At 41.8% G+C, this 20,126-nt stretch overlaps 1 protein-coding gene across 2 annotated transcripts in view; it reads right to left on the bottom strand.

The window, feature by feature from the left end:
• slc39a11 (solute carrier family 39, member 11) overlaps window positions 1-20,126 on the bottom strand; it is a 54,641-nt gene that overhangs the window by 11,109 nt on the left and 23,406 nt on the right. Inside the window, exons 5-6 of one of the 2 annotated variants that reach the window (XM_083636145.1) lie at window positions 18,525-18,645; window positions 7,248-7,415 (exon numbers count right to left, since the gene is read on the bottom strand). In XM_083636145.1, coding sequence (XP_083492271.1) covers window positions 7,248-7,415; window positions 18,525-18,645 — 289 coding nt within the window. The remainder of the gene's footprint in view (window positions 1-7,247; window positions 7,416-18,524; window positions 18,646-20,126) is intronic. The other variant, XM_083636146.1, reaches the window with a different exon arrangement.

Genomic DNA, 20,126 nt, shown 5'->3' with positions numbered 1-20,126 from the left:
TCTCACAGAAAGAGGGAGGTCATTCCACAAAGTAGGCGCCAGAACAGAGAATGCCCGCTCACCTCTCGTTCTGAGTCTGGATCGGGGGACCACTAACAGCTCTTGGTCAGAGGACCTAAGTGGCCTTGATGTGGTGTAAAATTGCAGCAGTTCGGAAATATAAGTCAGGGCTAAGCCTCTTAGAGCTTTAAAAGTAATCAACAGAATTTTGAATTGGATTCTCTGTCGCACTGGCAGCCAGTGCAAGTAGGCCAGAATCGGCGTGATATGGGACCTACGGCTAGTCCTGGTCAAAAGCCTTGCAGCTGCGTTCTGAATAAGTTGTAGCCTGGACAAGGTAGCATCGCTGAGGCATGAAAAGAGGGAGTTACAGTAATCTAAGCGTGAGGAAATGAGAGCGTGAATGAGTGTTTCCATATCCTTAGCTGAGAGGATTGATTTAATTTTTGCTATATTACAGAGGTGAAGAAAGCAGGACTGAACTGTTTTTTTTTTACATGTAATTGAAAGTTCAGATATGGGTCGAAAATAACGCCTAAGTTTCTGGCTGAGGGTTTGATGTTATTTGCAAGGGGACCTAAATACTGATTAATATCTCTGGCAAAGTGATCGGGAGCAATGACCAGAATCTCTGTTTTCTCTGAGTTTAGCTGGAGGAAATTGAGAGACATCCAATTCTTTATGGCAGCCAAACAGTCCTGGAAGATATTCAGGTTGCTGTGATCATTTGGTTTGACTGACAAGTATAGTTGCGTGTCATCAGCATAACAATGGTAGGATATGTTACAGAAACTACTTATTAATAAACCAAGGGGAAGCATGTAACAACCAAAAAGGATAGGGCCAAGAATTGATCCTTGAGGGACCCCGCACGACAGAGGAGCAGATGCAGAAACACAGTCACCAAAAGACACAGAAAATGACCTGTTTAAAAGGTAGGAGGAGAACCATTCCAAAGAAGTGCCAGAAATACCAACCCATTGTTTTAGCCTCTCTATCAGGATATGATCAAAACCATCACCACTTAGACCTAGTTCTGTGCATAAGGTTGAAATGTTTGGGATCGCCTAGCTTACTGTTGTGAAGAGCACAAAAACAGTATCACGACCACGGTCAGTGGTGACACAAGAGTTAACACAAACTGTGAATAAAATGTTTGGCTAAAGTGAGGTCTTTTCAATAACTAATGTTTAAGCTTAACAAAATGTATATTTGAAAGTTGAAGTTACGATTACTTCTGAGGATTTTCTAATATATATATATATATTTTTTTATAGAACAATATACGAACAAGACAAACATGCTCAGACACAGAAAAAAGAAAGGAGAAAAAAGTACATCATTGACATTCAACATTACAACGTGGTGCTATCAGCCGCATAAGGTGCTTGTGTTTATAAGAGATATAGTGTGCATGGGATCCCACGCAAGGGGTCCATGAGATCCGTCACCCCCAACCTCAGTCACTTGTCATTCTTAACCTCATCAAAGTAGGCCAAAAACGGGTCCCAGATATTTGAGAACCTTTTAAGCGTGTTGGTTCTCAGGGACCTGAGTCTCTCCATCTGTATAACAGAGATCATGTCCATCAGCCACACCTGAAAAGAAAGCGGAGAGGACTTCCATTCCTTCAGAATAAGTATTTTGGCGAGAGTTGTCCCCAGAGTCAGAGATTGTTGCACAGCTGTAGGGAAGTTCAGAGAGGACTCCGAGCAGCCGAAGATGGCAAGTTCTGCCTCCGGCTGTAGGGTTATTTGTAGGCCTTGGAGTACCAGTTTTACTTCTGCTGTGAATGCGCTCTTGAATAGGGATGGGTACCGAGCACCGGTATTTATTTATTTATTATATACGCCTGTGACAGGTTTAAAAGATTTAAAAGATCAGTAGTATATTTGGAAGAAAACTACTTTCATGATATGAGGCATCGTGCTGTTGAATCATCACACAACAGAGTCTGAAAGATAAAGCGCGCGACCTCACGTTGCAACAACTTGTGTGCTTTGCTGAACCTGACTTGTTTTCCGACAGAATATTATGTGGACTTTGCCAACTCTGAATACAGAACAACGAATAGCGACGTGTTAACTTTACCTGTAACATTACATCCAGATCCAGCCATCCGTTCAGCAGATAAGTTGGTCCACAAACTCCACTTAACGTAACTGAATCCATTGTGCCGTTTGTTTCATAATCCTTTGAAAACAGGTGTGATTTATGCAGACTCGATGAAGAAAATGTTTTGTAAATGAAAATATGCAGATGAGCAGTGTTTTTCTCCTCTTCATGTTTTCTGCACAGAGAAATCCCCGTTCGTCTGCTTGGAAAAACTCTGCCCCCGCCAGCTGGTATGGGTCTATAACACCAGCTGGTATGGGTCTATAACACGCGTTCAGGCTCTCGATGCGATTCTCTGTGGATGTGCGCATACAGAAAAATAAAAAGAAACAATCTGTAGTTGGAACAGCCGCCCTCGAGCAGAACATCTCGCAGAACACCTCGAGCAGAACATGTGTTCACCTCCGTCTCAGAACGGTGTGTTTTGCCTCATTCTAACACAGAAGTGCCTGGAATAAACAGCAGAGCTCTCAGCGCAGGGAAACATGAAGACAAGGTCAACACTGCCCATCTGCATATATTACCCACATTGTACTGTGATGTTACAAAGCGGGTTGAAAATGGGCAAAGCCCTCCTTTAGTGAGTTCACTGGAGCTCTCTGTGGCTTATGTGCATGTACTGTACATACGTACTGTAGGTGTGTTCAACTGCACTCACTGTCAGTGAGTGCAGTTGCAGTCAAAGTATTACTTTGTCCCTAATTGGCTTCTCTTGTCCGCACTTCCTGAAACAATCATTACGCATGAAAATTATGTTGCCATTAGTCTGGTCTGATGGAACAAATGGAAATCAATCAGGGCCGACATTGAAAATCATTCAAACATCTCAAACTCTATTTTCTTGTTAATGAAGAATGCTGTGCGGTGGTGTGAGCAGATCGATGGCTGCTCATGACACATTTCATATTATATATATATTTATTACGGTAATCAAACCATATGGCGAGAGATGCAGGTACAGATGCACCAATGTTTGTTTTTCACCCATAACTTTGACTTTGATGACTTTTTAGTATTGATCGTTACTGAGTACCGTAAATTCCGGACTATAAGCCGCACCTTTTTTCCCGTTTTTTGGCCTTTTTTGGCCCCTGCGGCTTATATAACGGTGCGGCTTATCTATGGATTAAAAAAAAAAAAAAAAAAAAAAAATCTCTTTTTTAGCACTCTTCCTAACTATAAATCCACTTCTGTTTTAATTTCCTCTCTTGCCCTCTTTTCACCACACTGTATGACACTGTATGACACTGTATGACACTGTGTGCACTGTAAATAACAACACAGGTGGTGTTGTGTTATGTTGTTTTGTTGAAATGTTAATAAATGGGAGCATTACATATGGTAATTAACTCATTGAGTGCCAGCCACTTTTGGAGAACGGATGCTCCCAGTGCCAGAGTTTCAGAGCGTTTTCAGTGATTTCTCGAGGCCCACAGAATATTGTGTGATATTACTATGTAAACACTGAACACGCACAAAGAACGATGAGACTCTATTCTATCATCTGCAAAAAAAAGTTTATTGATCCCATTTTCCGTTCTTTAGTTATGAGCCGGAGAAGATAGGCTGTTTTGAGCAAAAAGACACTTTTCAAATTAGAAGCTGAGTTATTCCGCCTTTTGTGAAATGCAGCATTTCAAGCACATTCACTGAGTCATCTGGTGGGCATCGGATATTCTGGCTTGCGTTTGTCAATCCTGTCCTGCTGCCTGGGTCTGTCTGGGTGTTGCGCGCTGCTCTGCGTGCCCCCCCCCCCCCCCCGCCCCGCCCCGCCCCGCCTCGCCTCGCCTCGCCTCAACTGCACACTCCTCCTCCTGTCTGTGGTGGCTCTCTGCTGAGTTTGCTGTGCGCACAGTGAAGGGACATCGACATCCTGCTTTTTTACAGCGTTCCGCGTGTGTTTGTCACCGGCAACGATGCTTCCAGTTGAGAATAATAACAACGCCACGGTGTGGATGTGCGGATGTGCTGTCCGGCTCAATTGTGGGAGCAGATTGGCTGCTGCAGGCACAGCTGCAGTAACGTGCTTCAGCATATCGATGCATACGGATGCGATGCGATTTCCGTTTCCATAACGACTTCTTCTTTGTTTTTTCCTTGCCTTTCTGTTATGTGGAGAGCACTGTCGCCACCTAAGGGTTCTGTAAAATAGGTTAGACACATCCAATAGCTATAATATTTGTACATCAGAGGCAGAAGGCTTTGATCGACGCCCCACCGTCAAAAAACGCAATTGACGAACATGTCCGTCCTTGGCACTCTACGTTACTATTTGAAATGACGAACATGTCCGTCCTTGGCACTCAATGAGTTAAACATTAAAACACAAAAAAAAAAAAAAAAAAAAAAAAAAAAAAAAAATACCATTAAAACACCCGCGGCTTATAGTCCGGTGCGGCTTATATAAGAAAAAAATAGTCAACTTTGAAGGTGCGGCTTATACACCGGTGCGCCTTATAGTCCGGAATTTACGGTACTTATCCATTGTTAGCTGATAACAGTGTTTTTCTTTGTATATACTGTCTGTCTGACAATGACAGGCAATAACACACATGACACACATGTCACTTATAGACAGAGGTAGAGAAATAAGTAGTTTTAAGTTTTGCATTGGTGACAAACAACTTGAGTTTACAGATAAATATAAGTACCTTGGTTTGTTTCTTGATGAACATGTCTTTTTTACATGGTGTATCTGTTCTAGCAGACTTGGCAAGCAGGGCACTGGGAGGCATTATAGGTAAAACCAAAATGTTAAAGGACATGGGTTATTTTACATATTCTAAATTGTATCAAACTTGTGTATGTCCTGTTTTGGATTATGTTTTTGGGGTTTGGGGCTATAAAAGGTTTCAGTTAAATGAACGTGTCCAGAATCGGGCAGTTAGGTTTTTTTTGGGGACTTCATAAATATGACCCCATTCTGGCAGTCAATGGAGACATGGGGTGGGACTCCTGTGGAATTAGATGGAAGACTAGCATGGTGAGTCTCTGGAACAGGCTGCTGGATTTACCAACCAACAGGGTAGCTAGTCAAGTGTTATATTGGGATCTGTCTGTTGAAGGGGAATCATGGGTATCTGCAATTTTTGTGTGGTCTTGGAAGAAAATTATTTTCAAAGAATGCTTGTGAATGTGGAGGATTTCAAATACCAAATCCGGGCTAAATGCCTACAGTCCTGGGCCGAAGAAATTTGGCAGAAGCCAAAACTAAGAACGTATTGTTTATTTAAAAAAGATGATAAATGTGAAAAATATGTTTTGTATAATTTGTCTAAAGGTAAGAGGTCACTCTGTGCACAGATAAGATGCGGCATTCTGCCATTACACATTGAAACAGGAAGATACAGAGGGGTACACATTGAAACAGGAAGATACAGAGGGGTAGTTGAAACAGGAAGACAGAGGGGTAGTTGAAACAGGAAGATACAGCGGGGTAGCTGAGGATGAAAGAATCTGTGAATATTGTGATTTGAATGAAGTGGAGAATGAAATCCATTTCATTCTATACTGCCCTCTGTATCATGATTTGCAAGAAATATTGTTTAAAAAAGTCCATACTCCCGAGTTAGATTTGATAGATAGTGAGAACAGAGCTTTAATTGAATTTCTTTTTGATCACATTTTTGTACTCTCTGAATATCTCTCAAAACGTGGAATAGGAGAAGGGCGACTTATAATAGATTACCGTAAATTCCGGACTATAAGCCGCGGCTTTTTTCCCGTTTTTTGGCCTTTTTTGGCCCCTGCGGCTTATATAACGGTGCGGCTTATCTATGGATTTTTCCAGCAAACGGCCACTCGGGAACCTCCAAAATCTATGGATGTTGGTATGAGGCAGAACGAGAGCAAGACAGACATTATGAGAGCGAGACCCTGATTGGATGATGTTGCAAAAAATGTGCCTCGCGACCTGATTGGAGCACTGTGCCACTACTCTCTCTCAGCCACTACGGTAAAACACCCTCCCTCCTCCCTCGCTCCGGGGGGAAAAAGGCAGCGATTGAGCCTGAAAGACAGTCTGAATGAAATTGAATGTAACATTCCCAATTCTATGTATTACATTCTAAAAAACTAACAGCAACATTTTGGAAGGCTAAGCCACACAACTAGCTCGTTGTAATCTAACATCATGCTTCAAAAGATGGAGAACTGGCTGTGTTACGACGATGGCGGCGATTGAGCCTGAAAGCCATGTCTGAGACAGTAGCGAGACAGGAACAACAACAACAGCAGCAGCAGCAAAGGATCATGCACAAACCCGAGACGAAAGGGACTGTCCGTCAGGGCGCGGACGACTGTGTCAGCAACTCCCTCCCGACTACCAGGAGAAAATTACAAACTTCGGCGAATTCACACAAATAAAGATCAAGGAATATTCCATCGGACCGGAGCAGATCATAAATATGGATGAAGTGCCTTTGACGTTCGACCTGCCTCTCACTAGGACTGTTAACAAGAAAGGTGAATCGTCCATCACGTTGAGAACCACAGGTCACGAGAGAACGAATTTCACTTGTGTTCTTGGCTGCACAGCATCTAGAGTAAAGCTCCCGCCGATGGTGATTTTTAAGCATCTCACAATGTGTGATTTTGTCTGGGGATTAGTGACCTGACTTTTGTTTTGTTGAAATGTTAATAAATGGGAGCTTCCCCAAACAGCCATCTCTTTCCCGACAATCCCCTCTGTGCACGAAGCCTTACATATGGTAATTAAACATCAAAACACCCGCGGCTTATAGACCGGTGCGGCTTATATAAGAAAAAAATAGTCAACTCTGAAGGTGCGGCTTATACACCGGTGCGCCTTATAGTCCGGAATTTACGGTATTTATTTTTATCTTATTAATGTTATAGATGTATGTGTATATATGTATATATAGTCTGCTTGTTTATATCTACAGTAGGTTGTATTATGTGTTGCTGGTTGGGTAACACACCGGAACGTTCTATTTTGTTAATTATTGAATATTGATGTGTCTGGTAATCCCATGTGGGATGGGTCAAGGAATTGTCCTGACACGGAAATAAAACTTTCATTCATTCATTCATTCATATAATGTACAAGTGGCTGCACCGCTTAAAAAGTCAGTAAATTAGGATATACAGTATTTAGTCGTGGACGTTCTCACCTGGGATGTTGTGGATGGTGATGGCCAGTATGAGCAGGAGGATGCGTCTCCAGCTGCTTGCTGTCTGGCCCGCCCCATCCTGTTGTCTGCTTCCTGTTTCCTGTCCCTCTGAGCTGCCAGCCTGTGCTCCTCTCCTCCTCTGGTACACATCCCCATTCTCAAGCTTATCTGCACCACAGAGAATAACATTAAGAACCATAGAGAACGTCTGGGAGCATTCACACACAGATTATCAATACACGTGATCTGATATAAGTATCCGCTGTGACGCCGTCCTTTTTAGCTACGTACAAATCTGCCGTTGGGTGTTAGAGGAATGAGCATAAGTGAGTGATGGGGATAAAACATTGAGCTTATCAAGAGAACATCTCAACAATTAGAAATCATGTAAACAACACTTAATAGGGCAAAGATTACAGCAAGAAGGTCCCAGGTTGGAACCCCGGTCCCCGATGTCTTCAATGTCTCAGCCTCTCCAGTGTACAGGCAATCTCCCATTCAAACCTTCCACCAATTAGCCTAATTCACTCGTTAGTCCCGGGGGGCTGAATGAGCAAATTATTTGTTTTTTGACAATGTGATTTTTCTGGGAGGGAGCAAAGCCTTGGGCCGAGTGCTGTGCTGTGCCAGTTTACTGACCTGCTGATAAGAGGTGGAAACAGGTGGGTGAGCAAAGTTCTTGCACAAAAATAGTGAAAAATACAATGGATATTTCTCAATATACAGAAGACCAGCAGCCGTGATATCCTAATAAATAAATGATCAATCAATCAATCAATCAATCAATCAATCAATCAATCAATCAATCAATCAATCAATCAATCAATCAATGTGTTCTTGTGATGATGCAATCATTCTTTGGTTGAACTGGCTGGAACAGACGGGAGAGTGGAACAGCAGTGCATCTTCATTGAACTGACTGATTTGGATCTGCAACGCAGCCGTAATGCATCTGGTGTACATTGCCTGTAACAGTTTGTAAGAGAGACTGTAAGTGAAAGAGCAACAAGGAAGGCATAGGGAGTGAGAAAGATGGAGCGAGAGAGCCTGGAAGTGAACGAGAGAGAGAGAGTACTGCATGTACCAAGGGCTACACTTGCATGCGACCAGTGACAACTGTTGCCAGGCAACTGACCCTGATGCAGGTGCCATGGCAGCGCGTGCACACACACTCACACACACACACACACACACACACACACACACACACACACACACACACACACACACACACACACACACGTGGGCCATGTTAATAAGGCCATGTCAAACATCTCGTCTTGTTAAGACTCCTGTAGGGAGCGAGAGACAGACGTTCACATGACTGCAAAAATCGGATTATAGAGCACCGTGCCCGCACGAATGAGTCCGGAAGTAGCATGTTGGAGCTTAAGGGGAAAAGTGAATGGGGTTATAGAATGGGGATTTCACTTAAATGCATAAAATAAGGTCTGGTTAACAAAAGTTTATGGGAGCGGTAATTTGTGTTCAGCAGGATAATCTTCACCAACATGAATCACTTTGAATTTTGAAACCTTAATGCATTTTTTTAAACCAGATTTTCAGAAAATGCTTCAAAGGCCATAAAAGTGATTCACGTCAGTGAAGATTATCCTGCATTTAAGAGACTGGAACTATTGGCGGAGCCTGGAGTGCAGTGTCTCTATATTGAATTGTCTCTGGTCTGGTTTCTACCATGTTAGGGACAAGATGTTGGGACTTATTTTTCCTGGTGCCTGGAAGCTGTCTGCTAGAGGTCTTTGTTTAGACCAGGGGTCTTCAACCTTTTTCAGCCCAAGGACCTCTTGTTTGATACAGAGCACCCCCGACAATATAAAAATAAATAAAATAAAATTGTGTAGCTTTTTAAGCATGGCCTATAATAACATGTATAATCCAGCGCACAGCAGGAAGCAAGAAGGAGTGAACGTGTTTTGCATATTGATTCATCAGTTTGCTTTGTAAATCATATTTGTTGTTGTCAAAAGAGCTATGGTAAATGGTAAATGGCCTGCATTTATATAGCGCCTTTATCCAAAGCGCTTTACAATCAGTAGGTACATTCACCCATTCATACACCAATGGCGGCAGGCTACCACGCAGGGTGCTGGCACACCATCGGGAGCAATTTGGGGTTCAGTATCTTGCCCAAGGACACTTCGACATGCAGACTGGAGGAGCCGGGAATCAAACCACCGACCTCTTTTATCCAAAGCGATTAGTGGACGACCCGCTCTACCTCCTGAGCTACAGCCGCCCAGAGCTCATATCGCCTTATAATGCTTGGAGTTTACTCATTATTATTTTTTGTCTAAAATCCATCTTTACAATTTTCACAAATTTCTTTGACAAAAATTGGCAGACCTCCTGCAGTACCTGTGCGGCTTCCTTGGGGGTCCCGGACCCCTGTTAAAGTCGAACTGAATCCGTTCGTCACGTGTGTCGCAGTCCGTTTCAGACTGAAAACATAATTTGTCTGAGATGACAAGTTGAGAGGCGGGTCATAGTATCATGTCGATGATTTGATTTGACAATTCTGTCGACTGGCTTTGGCATTGGTCAATCATGGCGTGTTCCACCCCCAAATCGAGTGGGATTCAGTGCTACGCGAGTGGGATCCGCGGAGTACCAGGCAGCCCCCTGCTTCGTGCGGAGCGAGCGGACAATCCGATGCATGGGTGCTGCCCGCCCACCTGGAATCTCCGAGGGCAGACCCCTGACAACCACACTCTCAAGCTCGCGCCTTTTACGCTATTTCTGTAAATACGATATCCCTGGAATGCGCGTTTTAACAAGCCAGTTACATTTCTTTGCATTCTTAGAGATTATAGTTTTTGTTTTTTGTTCATGTTTCTAACAATTGGCCAATTTAGTACGGTAGTTAGTTCATGGGATAGGAATTCTGCCAGATGACAGGCACTAGGCGCCATTTTCTACTTAATTTGGAAGAGAAAATTATCCTGAAATGAAGATTTGATTGACAGCTGCATGTCGTGATATGATTGGTTGAAATGGGGTAGAAATTTGATAGTACTGACTGACGTCAGCAAACTGTACATTACTGTTATCAATGAAATCTTGAAAAATGAACTTTTGATGTGAAAAAGTGTGAAAAACTAAATAAATTAGATTTTTGTCATTTTTTTTGCATACATTATTAAATAGGTGCACTGCATACCCAGGTATTTGAACTAAAAGAAAAGAAAAGTCATTTTTGGGTTCAGCTCGACTTTAAAGACCACTGGTTTTAGACCATCGATGCATAGAGCTACACAAGCCAGCCTCTTTTTTTTTTACAGTCTTTGCCTTGTTTTCTCTATGTTCAGATCTAATCCCATTTGTCATGTCATACGTTCCAAAATTCAATTTGAGGACATACAGTAAATAAACACAACGCCATGAGGCAGACTTTGATTTCTCTGAGTAGTGACTGAATTATTTAGGACAAGTCATGCATTAAGTATGAGGGAGAACTAGAACTGCATATCCATGTTCATGTGGGCACCAGCTCAAATTAATGCATAACAGAGGGGGGGCAAAGTACTGCTTTATTAAACAATTCTTAAAGCTCCACAGAAACAGCCTGGGGGAAGTGGGCATGAACATTCCCTTAACGAGCTAATAAAATGTTACATTAATAATTATATTTGATCGTGGGGTTTTACGTTTTCTAAATTGAACAATGCAACCCTTCAAAAGCAGGCAGTGGCTGATGATTCATAGGTTTTTTCTGTATAATGGATCAAGCCATGTGATCTGGGAAAGACATGTACTCTCCTGTTTAATGCATCACTTCTTCATGGCAGAGCTGATGATAGACTTGACACTAGTGCTGCATTACTTGTGACAGGCAGAGCTACATGTAATAAAACACTATTGACTCACATAGATGTCACCTACGAGGCGAGAACGGCTCAATGTAGAGCAGAGGAGTAAACAAATAACCAGAAATAAACAAATAAATAAATAAACAAATAAACCAGAGGCTGCATCTGCTTCCCATTTATAACAATGAAGCTCAAGCTACAGAGGCTAAATCATCTGCAATAAACCACTGCATTCCTCCTCTTTTCCATTGTTTGTTTGTTTTTCTGATTTGGCTTCAATCAGCTACTAGAGAGCTGGGATAAGAGGATGAGATGATAAGAAGAATCGACATTAGAAAACAGATAATCAAGTCATAATTATTATTTTCAGGCATAAACAGTGGAAAAAAATCTGGCTTTGGCTTTTAAAGATCCAATTTCATGTAAAGCAAGATTTCCTTGCTTCTTTGATTAAAGGACTCGGGTGTGCTATATAAACATTATTATTAACATTATTAACATTATTATTATTATTTTTTAACCTTTGTTTAACCAGGAAGTCAACCTTTGTTATACAAGATCTCTTTTACAATGGTGACCTGGCCAAGACAACCGCAGCAATAAAATATGGTACATCCAGTGTACATCCGCGTTACAAACGTTTGCTCGGAACATTTTCATGAGGTCACACAGTGACCTTAACTTTTGACCACCAAAATGTAATCAGTTCATCCTTGAGTCCAAGTGGACGTTTGAGCCAAAATCGAAGAAATTCCGTCAAGGCATTCCTGAGATATCACATTAACGAGCAAGAAAATGGCATTTGTGAGGACACAGTGACCTTGAACTTTGATGGTCATCTGCACCAAAGATGGATCTATCCCAACAGATCATCTTATCTTATCTTATCTTCACAGTGCATAGTTCATGAGCGGATAGAGAAGTCCCACAGAGACTGGGTTTGATTTTCTTTTTTTTTGCAACAGAATTCATAACCTTGTTTTAAAGACCAATGAGACATGTTTTAAACAGCTAAAATAGCATAAAATGGGACTTTTAAGGGACACCAACATATTGATTGGAAGATTAGCATAAGGTAACAATGGCAATACATACCGTCCACATTCATATACCACACATGTAAGGAACCGGATGGGACTGTTGGTCTGCTGATCTTCTGTGATGGCTGAGAAAGCGAGTTACGGAAGCCTTTGAAATCAAGAGGAAAACCCGCCAAAAAACACCAGGGCCCGGTTGCACAAAGCACCTTAAGTTTGCTCCTTAAGTATGACACTTAAGGTTTGATTTCTCCTCAGCTGAGGAATATACTTAAGGGTGTTGCACAGACATCCTTAAAAGGCTTCCTTTGTTAAGGAAAACACTGAGGCATTTACTGCACTGTAAGAGATTTTACGGCAGTAAAATTCGACTGTTTCCATGGAGACCGTCACATGTGCTTTCTCCGCGGTTTCCACGCACTCCCTCTACTTGTTGTGATATCGTCTAATAGAACTTATCGTCTCACAAAGTTGGCCGAGGCCTAGAAATGACAGAAGAAAAGAAGACAAGAAAAGCAAAACAGAGCCAGAGGTACCTTAGTTTTTTTCCCTTACTGTACTTTGGTTTCTAAGGTATTTTGTGCAACAGTTAAGGAGTGTCGAAATAAGTACGGTTCGCCCACATCCCCTCGAACCGGTTACGCTGTACGGCGTATCCGAGCATTATTGACAGGAGCTATTTAAGTATTAAGACCAAGATAAGGAGCAAACCGTACATAGTTGAGTGAACATTTTAAGGAGACCTTGAGGAGAAGACTTAAGGTTGTTTTGTGCAACAGACTTTATTTTAAGGAAACCTTCAATCTTAACTTAAGGTGCTTTGTGCAACCGGCCCCAGCTCTCTACTCAGACCAAGCAGAGGACGAGAGGAAGGACGGCGACAAAGAAATTCACTTTGAAATTCAGATTGAAGAGTGAAACCAACCATAATGGACCAACCATTAGTGGATAATGTCAGACAACCACCAATCACTGTGAATGTCAGGCCAGAGAAATTAACCAATTATAATTCAGATCAGCTAGGGCAAGAGTGAGGGAAAGTTGGGAAAAGAGGGCAAAAAGTTACTAGTTTGTGTGTGCGTGTGCGTGTGTTTAAATGTTGTCATTTGATGTCTGGTCTAACACTAAAATCATCAGGTTCGATTGCAGATCAGGGTGAATCTGATGAAGTACTGCTGGAAGGCTTTGTTTCAATGTGTGATGCAAAGGTGGTATTTCACTAGATACTCAGAAAACAGTCAAAACTGAACGCAATTTGATATATATGATTAAAATCTTGTCAGAAACAATGTATAAGAGTCATTGAAATCTGCTAATTATCTTTGTCAATAACCAAATTGTGTTGTGGCACTTGCACTGTTTATTATGAACATTGCACATCAGAAAACACGACAACTCAGCCAGGCACTGTGTATTCAGACTCAATATAGTCCATTTAACTTTGGGAAGTCTTTGAGTGGAAGCATCTTGCACAGTCATTCTTTGCCATTATGAGCTGCGTTATCTTGTGTGGCTAACGCATAACGTGATGTCATCTCCCTTCCGCTCCTTTGACTACTAACGTCACAGGCAATGTTCCACTCCCACGAACACATGCTATTTTGTTTACATCCGGGCATTAGAGGAGGGGGGTTACCGTAGTGGCTTGTGGCTGCGTAAAGGTGCAACAGTTACCCGCATTGTACATTATACATTTAATTAGTACTGACTAGTATTTTGGTGCTAACTAGCGAGCATAGTGGGCGTTTAAACATTTCACCGTTTAACTAGTTGCGCACAGATCTTTCATCTGCCAAGTGAAGCTATGGAAGGAACTTCTTCAGCGAGGACAGTGACATCTCAAAGGGAAACGAGAGGTCAGCGTGACAGAGAGGGAGCCGAGGAGTGAGTCAGACCAAATGACACACAAATTGAAAGAAAAAAAAAAAGAAGAAGAAGAAGAAGAAGAAGAAGAAGAAGAAGAAGAAGAAGAAGAAGAAGAAGAAGAAGAAAAATATTTTAGCTCAGATAATTACCAAGGTTGAATTCAATGCAGAGCAGTTCAGGCTGATATCTAACAATCAGCAATGTCCACTGCAATTATTATCTGGGCAATGAAGCAGAATGAACATTAGGAGCACTGCTAATGAAAGAGCTTTCTCAGAATAGAACAGAACTTTATCTTCCATTACAATCCATGCTGTCCATATAATGGACCTTTCCAAAGGCTTCCATTTTCCAAGTACAAAGGCACACACCTGATTAATTGGTGCCTTAATTGTGGTGTCTGGAGTGATCTTTTTAATTATCTTTTTGGCTCATCTGCATGCCAAGGGCCGTTACGCTCAAATAATTAACCTGCCAAAAGAATTAGTACACGTGTTCCGCAGAAATAATATTTCTGTTAATAATAATATTATGTCACCCAGCCTGTTTTTTGAAAAATTTGGCCGATACCGATATTAACATTGCTGTTATGGCTGATAACCGATATTTACCGATGTCGATATGATCTGTATAAAAACACATTTCTATGGTAATCAAATGAAAAACATGTAAACACTGTGAATTTGAAAAAGTTATGTCTTTCTTTATTTCCAAAACATTTGGAAAAGACCACAAATCATAGATTTACTGTATTGTTTCCTCTCAATGTGGAAACTTTGGCTGATACCGATTAAGATTGCAACATCCGACCGATATCGATATGTTAAAGAATGACTAACATGGGCCGGTACCAATATGACTGCCGATATATTGTGTATCCCTACTATTTTTCATCCATACAGTGTGAGATCAGGAGCATGTTGCCTTGTTTGGATTTGATTGGTTCTGTGGTGGCGAGAGTGTACGAGGGCCAACAGGGACAAAGTTTGAGAACTGCACACAAAGACCAATAACTGTATCATAGACCAAAAGAAAGGAAGAAAGAAAGAAAGAAAACAAAACATGAAAGAGAGAAAGAAATAATTAAATAAAAGAAACTAGAAATAACGCATCATGGTTGTATGCCTCCGCCAACAAGTGAGCAGTCTACAGCCATGTCTGTCCAGACTCATACAAGCACAAATATCTTGAAGCCCACAGCGCAGTGGTGTGGCCATTCAGCCTTATGGCACTTTAGGGAATGTTTGGGAGTACCTCAACGGCTAATCACTTTCAATGTGGGAAATGGTACTACCCCTACCCCTAAACCACCCACATCATCCCAACCACTCCCCCTACCCACCCCTCAAACCCGGGCTCTCTCCCACCTTCCTATCCCTAGCTACGGCCCCTTTCCCCTAGCCCCACCCCTCACCACGTACGGTCCTTCCCACCACCCAGAGCTCCCTATCCACTCCCTCGAACCCTGACTCTCTATGACCTTCCTATCCATAGCTACGACCCATTTTCCCTAGCCATGCCCCTTACTGATCACGCCCAAATTTGAAGAAATTCCGTCACGGCGTTCCTGAGATATCGCGTTAACGAACATTGGATGGACGTACACACGGACGGATAGACGTACGTACGTACATACATACATATGGACGGACGTACAAGCCGAAACCATAATGACTCCGGCCCGGCTATCGCAGGCAGAGGCATAAAAAAAAAGATTGAAAGAGAGAATGAAAGAAAGAATGAATAAAGAAAGGATGAAAGAGAGAGAATGAAAGAAATAATGAAGGAAAAAGAAAGAAAGAGAGACAGAGGTGAGATGTTTTACCTGTCTAGCTTTTTTCGTTGGGTTTCCATCCAAAGGTATCGCACATTTTTATCAAATTTTCATTAAGTCGGCAAAAGAAAATGCAATATAATTTGCGTTTCCATCTGCTGCTATTATGTGAATTATAGAGCTGTCAATCACCTTGTGTTTGAGGCTGTCTGCCTCTGCTGATCAGCTGCTAGACCCGATACATGCCCTCTTGCAGGCAGGCAATGATCAAGCTCTATTAAACACATCTAACTGTATTAATTTCTTGATGATCTACAAGTAGACAAAGGTACCATAAAATGCAACTTCTGGATTACCAGGTGCCGCTCTTCGACTCGGCAAGCATAACATTATAATCCATGGAGCAGATAGTAAGTGAATACAATTTCATTCAATTCTAGAAGTGAGTCGCCTTAACCCATTGATATCTGATGCAGCATTTGTGTGTATATCCCACATTTATGTGTGTATCCCTTTAAGACCGCGAACCGCGTTGCACAAATGCTGCATCAGGTATCAATGGGTTAAAGTTAATATTCCAGTCTTCTTCTGTTTAGCACGGCGGGTATTGTGCTGCGTATTTACCAATATTGACCGTGAGACAACGGAATATCGCTTCATCGGTTTCCACCGCACGTATCGCATTTTCCTTTTATCGATACAACCGACTTTTCCACCTCCCTCAAGCGTGAAAACTTTTTCGCGATATTTGGAGGTTTTTGCGAATTTTGCAGCGTTTCTGCTCAGTTTTTTTATGTGCAAATTGAAATTTCGCATAAAAACAGGTTGATGGAAACCCGACTACCGCGTCACCCCCATGCATTGGTCATTTGTTCCTGTTATTTCTATTTTCTTTATGAATATTTAATTACTGCAAATAAATTAACACTGAAAACAAAAGTGAATGGGGAAAATAAAAGCATACTGTTTGTGCTTTGCATGCGTACCTTCCTCATTATGTGACTGTACATGTAACTACCGGTATGTGTGATCATGGATTAAAGAAAGTGAAGCACCCACAAACAGATACATATTCTTTATGTATAACTAAGTTATAGTGAACAGAAATCTTTGAAATTGGTGCAGTATTGACAAAGATCGCTTCAGTTGGCAGCCAATTTTCCCACATGCCCCTACTGCAGTAAACAAGCTTGTTCTTCAAGTCTCGCTCGAGTCTCACAGAGGCAGAGAGCTGCAAGCTAATCCAAACATTCATTTTCTCTCTCTCTCTCTCTTTTGCAATAACAATCTGAGCCTGTCAGTTGCAAAAACGAGTACTTTATATGGACGTACATTGACGGTGCGATTTGCCCCCCGTGTGATTACATTGGAGCCATTGGAGCTGCTGTCCGGGTGATGCGATCTTGCTCAATACTGCACCAATTAAAAAGATGTCTGCTCCCACTAGCTAGTTAAACATAAAAAAAAAATACAAAAATAAGGCCCAGGTTGAAAAATACCAAAATTATCCTTGAAAGAAAACTCAGGAAAGGCTGTGAAGAGCTGCCCAGATTCACATAGCGTAGAAAGGAAGGAGCAAGGAATATGAGAGTGTGACTGAGAGAGACTGGGAAAAGACATATCCAACACATCAGGGGAGTAAAAAGAGGAGGCAGAACAGGCCATCAGAGAAGCTCCACATTGCACGTTACAGTGGCAGCCATTGTAGAAAATTATCTTCAAGCATTTTTGGTAAAAAAGCATACTACTGAAATTGCCATCTGCAATTGGCTGATCTTTGGACCAGGTGATCTTATCTTCTAGAGTGCCAACGTCACGCCCTCTTCTGACATCTGCACCAAGGGATTTAATCCGGCATTCAGTTTTCCGTAGACATTTCTTAAAATGCTTATAGAAATAGTTTTACTTAGTCAAACCAAGCGATTCTATATATTTATATACGGTATATAGAATCTCCTATATTTAGAAGCAGGAGAGACTATATAACATTCCACTCGGACCAAAACTAAACTAAACTAAAACAAAAAAGAAACAGAAAATATAATAAATAAATCCATAAATACATAAATCCATACATAAATCCATAAATAATATAATAATAATCTGCAAAAACTGTACAACTAATTAAACCCTACTCCTCCCACATTTTTTCTTCAAACGATACAAAACTTCTGCATCTGCAGACTGTCCTACACATTTGTTTGTCCATGAATGCGGAAAGAAATCCCATGCAGAACCTGGAAGAGGGAGTGACTTACTGTAGGCACTCTCACTCATCTAAGGCACAATTTATATAAAAACTCACAGTACTGTATACTGGAGTACAAACTCTAGTGTCTCTCAACCAGAATATTTCTTGTAACTTCCGACAGTGGAAGGTTGAGTCTCGTCTTGGTGATGGAGCTAAAGTGCCACCGTATCTCAGCAAGAGTGCAGGAGAAAAGTGGGACTTCTACAATGGCTACTACTGCAGACGCTTGTATGGTTTTCTGTCATTTGTTCATTGTTTTCTGTATAGCAGTCCAGAACACTGTGGGCCATATCTTACGCCCAGTGCAAGTGCAAGGGTTATCTTTGCTACTTTCTAGCACTCAAAATCTCCCTTTTTTTATCTTAATTACCACTGGGTTGCTGAAACACGTCCTTTGATGTACTGACCCAGTGCTAATTAAAAGAATAAAAGGGAGATTTTGAGCACTTGCACTGGGTGTAAGATCTGAGCCTGTGACTGCAGCAGCTGTAAGCTGATGTGGGTATATGAAGGGAGGCTTGCCTGGAAGAGGTGCGGCTCTACCTATCCTGATGCTCATCTCCTCGGGCTCCTCCGCTTTCTCTTTGGCCAGCTTGGAGTCGGGGGGAAGGGCCAAGGCGGTGTGGGGGTCGGCCCCGACACCCTGTGGAGAGAGAGAGAGAGAGGGGGGGGAGAGAGCTGAACATGTGTAAAAAAGCTTTGTGAAAATTGGACTGACGATGTGGAAGTTATGGCCTTTAAAAGTCTGAGATTTAACTATAGCGCCCCCATCAGGCCGATTGAGGAAATATTTCAGAAGCTAGTAATGGTGATCAATATCTGTCATTGGGCAAAATGTCATGTCTCTGCGATGTACCAACTCAGAAACCCTAACATACATGTCTTAATACAAGAGTATTAACCCTAAAATACATGTATTTGATAGGAGTATTACATACATGTCTTTGATGGTGGGAGGAAACCCACATGAACATGGGGAGAACATGCAAACTCCACACAGAAAGGACCTGGGATGGACCGGGGTTTGAACCTGCGACCTTTTCGCTGTGCAGCAACAGCGCTAACCACTGAGCCTTTTTTGTTGTGATTTTGTTAATGCCACTGCCGTGGCAGCCGTGAGGGGAGCATTTGTAAAGAACAAAGGAAAAAAACACTTTTACTGCTGCAGCTGCACCTTCGTGACCCAGCAGTAAAGTGGCCAAACGAAATGAGTAACAACCACTCCTATATGAAATAAAGCACCCCCAATTCTAGGTCACCAAGCCTGTAGCCCTGTACTCAGAGGACCCAACCGTACAGAAACATTTCACCTTCCACCTCCTTGAAAATTGAGCGTTTTTAAGGGCTGATGATGCACTCTTCTCTTTCATTTTGTTCCATTCTTCATGGATTTCATTTGCATGTAAATGAATGGTGGACATCGCTTTGTCTCCCCAGCAAATTAGCAGTAGTTCTTTCATCACATTGATAGACGTAGAAGCAGCTCAATGGCCTGTTTCCAGTATTTCCACTCTGGATGAAAAGAAAGAGTTGAGCAAAGAGAGGACAGACACAGAGAACAGCGCTGCAGTTGTCATGCTGCAGTGGAATAATGAGGGGAACAAGGCATTAACTTCAGTTCTTATCAATTTAAAGTGTAACTAACCCCCAAAACACTTTTTTTCAGCTTTTAACCAATATATATGACTTTGGGGGTGATGTGTGAAGAATGCTGGTCAAAATTTCCACATTTGTGAGCAAACTGTTGCCATTCTACCATTTGTATCATTTTTCAGCAGCATAGCTGGCATAAGCGCCCTCTATGGGTGGAACACTGCTTTTTTTTGCCCTCAAATGAATGGGAGATTTGGTACAACCTGACGTCACGTTGTCCCCAAAGACTATGGGATTTCAAGATAGTTACTCCCCTACTCCCCCTGTACCCTTTCGGCTCCTCACAACTCCAAGCCTATTCCCATGATGTCACTTGACCTGTTAATCACCTGTTAATTGATTACAATCGCCTGTTATTTTCCTACCAACTCCTATGTAACACAATACTATCAATAAATGCCACTATAATCATAAAAGGAAATGGCATTGTGTTGCTGTAACTCATTCCCAACCTTTTCCATACTAAGGAGC

The sequence above is a fragment of the Poromitra crassiceps genome (assembly GCF_964638095.1).
Source record: "Poromitra crassiceps genome assembly, chromosome: 4".
Lineage (NCBI taxonomy): Eukaryota > Metazoa > Chordata > Actinopteri > Beryciformes > Melamphaidae > Poromitra > Poromitra crassiceps.
Note: the sequence above shows the minus strand (reverse complement) of the source record. Positions and strands in the feature narration are given on the sequence as shown.